Source organism: Notothenia coriiceps, unplaced genomic scaffold, assembly GCF_000735185.1.
Source record: "Notothenia coriiceps isolate Sejong01 unplaced genomic scaffold, NC01 NC01_scaffold00012158, whole genome shotgun sequence".
In the NCBI taxonomy this organism is placed as follows: Eukaryota; Metazoa; Chordata; class Actinopteri; order Perciformes; family Nototheniidae; genus Notothenia; species Notothenia coriiceps.
This window is the reverse complement of record NW_011344859.1, coordinates 1-1,666: the sequence shown is the minus strand read 5'-3', so window position 1 is coordinate 1,666 and position 1,666 is coordinate 1. Positions and strand designations below refer to the sequence as shown.

At 38.9% G+C, this 1,666-nt stretch overlaps 1 protein-coding gene across 1 annotated transcript in view; it reads left to right on the top strand.

Moving 5' to 3' along the window:
* LOC104947227 (kinase suppressor of Ras 2) overlaps nt 1-283 on the top strand; it is an 18,056-nt gene extending 17,773 nt beyond the window's left edge. Inside the window, exon 3 of the mRNA XM_010773204.1 lies at nt 65-283. Within this exon, the coding sequence (XP_010771506.1) occupies nt 65-283 (219 nt within the window). The remainder of the gene's footprint in view (nt 1-64) is intronic.
* The last annotated feature ends 1,383 nt before the right edge of the window (nt 284-1,666 follow it).

The window sequence follows — 1,666 nt, the reverse complement described above, 5'->3', positions numbered from 1 at the left end:
TGTGTGTGTGTGTGTGTGTGTGTGTGTGTGTGTGTGTGTGTGTGTGTGTGTGTGTGTTTTGCAGGAGATGAGCCCGGGCGAGGTGACCCTAGAGGGCCTGCTGGAGTTGAGCGAGGAGCAGGTGTGTGAGTTGCTGCAGAAGTTTGGTGCCAACGAAGAGGAGTGCGCCCGACTCAACGCCTCCCTGTCCTGCCTCAGAAAGGCCCACCAGCTCGGTGAGGGTCCACGCAGAAACACACAGATAAGCTCACACAGATACACACATTATCATTCAAATATCTGACTTTAAATAGCCAGTTACCACTAGAATCTGAAAAATTACATTCTTAACTAGTTTGAAATGTGGCTTTGTAAGTACATTTCTATTTAACTTGGTATTATCTGATGTACAAGCTTTCAAAGGTTTACAGTAAAAGACGACTATGTTCCCCTGTCATTATCCCTTATTAAGTGAAAAAAGTAATCTCGGCTTATTAAATGCTTTTTTTGTAAGGTACGAAAAAGACAGTATAATAAGTTAAAAGAACAAACTAGATGATTGGTACAATTCTAAAGACATGAGTCTGAAATTCACCTTACATACTATGTTACTTTAGCTTCAGCACTTAAAAATATGGCATCCATTTTTTTGGATGGTTTCCAGGTTGATCCTGCCATTGATTGCCATAACATTTCTTTTTTACGAAATGTAAAAATCTTGTTTAGCTAAACTGTCCACAGCTGCGTCGTCTCCTGCAATGTCCATATGCAAGCTTCTCTTTCGTTTAGGACGTCTCAGCACACAGGATAGCACAGATATTTTAGGCAGCAGATTCCCCCATTTTAATCCTAGTGGTGTGTTACGTCCTCTTGAAAACAAACTCCTACATCAAAGCTTTTAAACAAATCTTTATTGACAATTGTCAATATACAGATTTGGCCTGCATGTTATATTTTACATGTAAAGTGTGAGCTAGGGGTGGGCAATAACGTCAAACACTTCTCCCATGGCATTTGCCATTTTTGATAACTGTAGTTATTATGTAAATTCAATTCAAAAAGTGCTTAAGATAAACGTACCATACTCTCATGAAATGTTGATTTGGAACTCCTGAAACAAACATAAACAACTATCAAGCATAAGAAAACGGAAGTTAAAAACATAAGACTCAGGACAATTATTTCAGCTATTACAGGTTTTAAGGTTAACAAGAATTAGATGGGGACTTTAATACACTGAACAAAAATATAAACGCAACACTTTTGTTTTTGCTCCCATTTTTCATGAGATGAACTCAAAGATCTAAAACATTTTCTATATACAAAAAATAACCATTTCTCTCAAATATTGTTCACAAATCCGAAAAAATCTGTGATAGTGAGCACTTCTCCTGTGCAGAGATAATCCATCACACCTCACAGGTGTGGCATATCAAGATGCTGATTAGACAGCATGATTATTGCACAGGTGTGCCTTAGGCTGGCCACAATAAAAGGCCACTGAAACGTGCAGTTTTGCTTTATTGGGGGGGTCTGGGGGGGTCTGAAAACCCTAGGGTTAAACCCTAACCCTAACATGTCACCCACTCACATGTTAGGGTTAAACCCTAAAACATTTTTTAATGTGTCAGTGTGTGACATGTTAGGGTTAGGGTTAGGGTTAAACCTGACTGGTTAAACCCTAAAA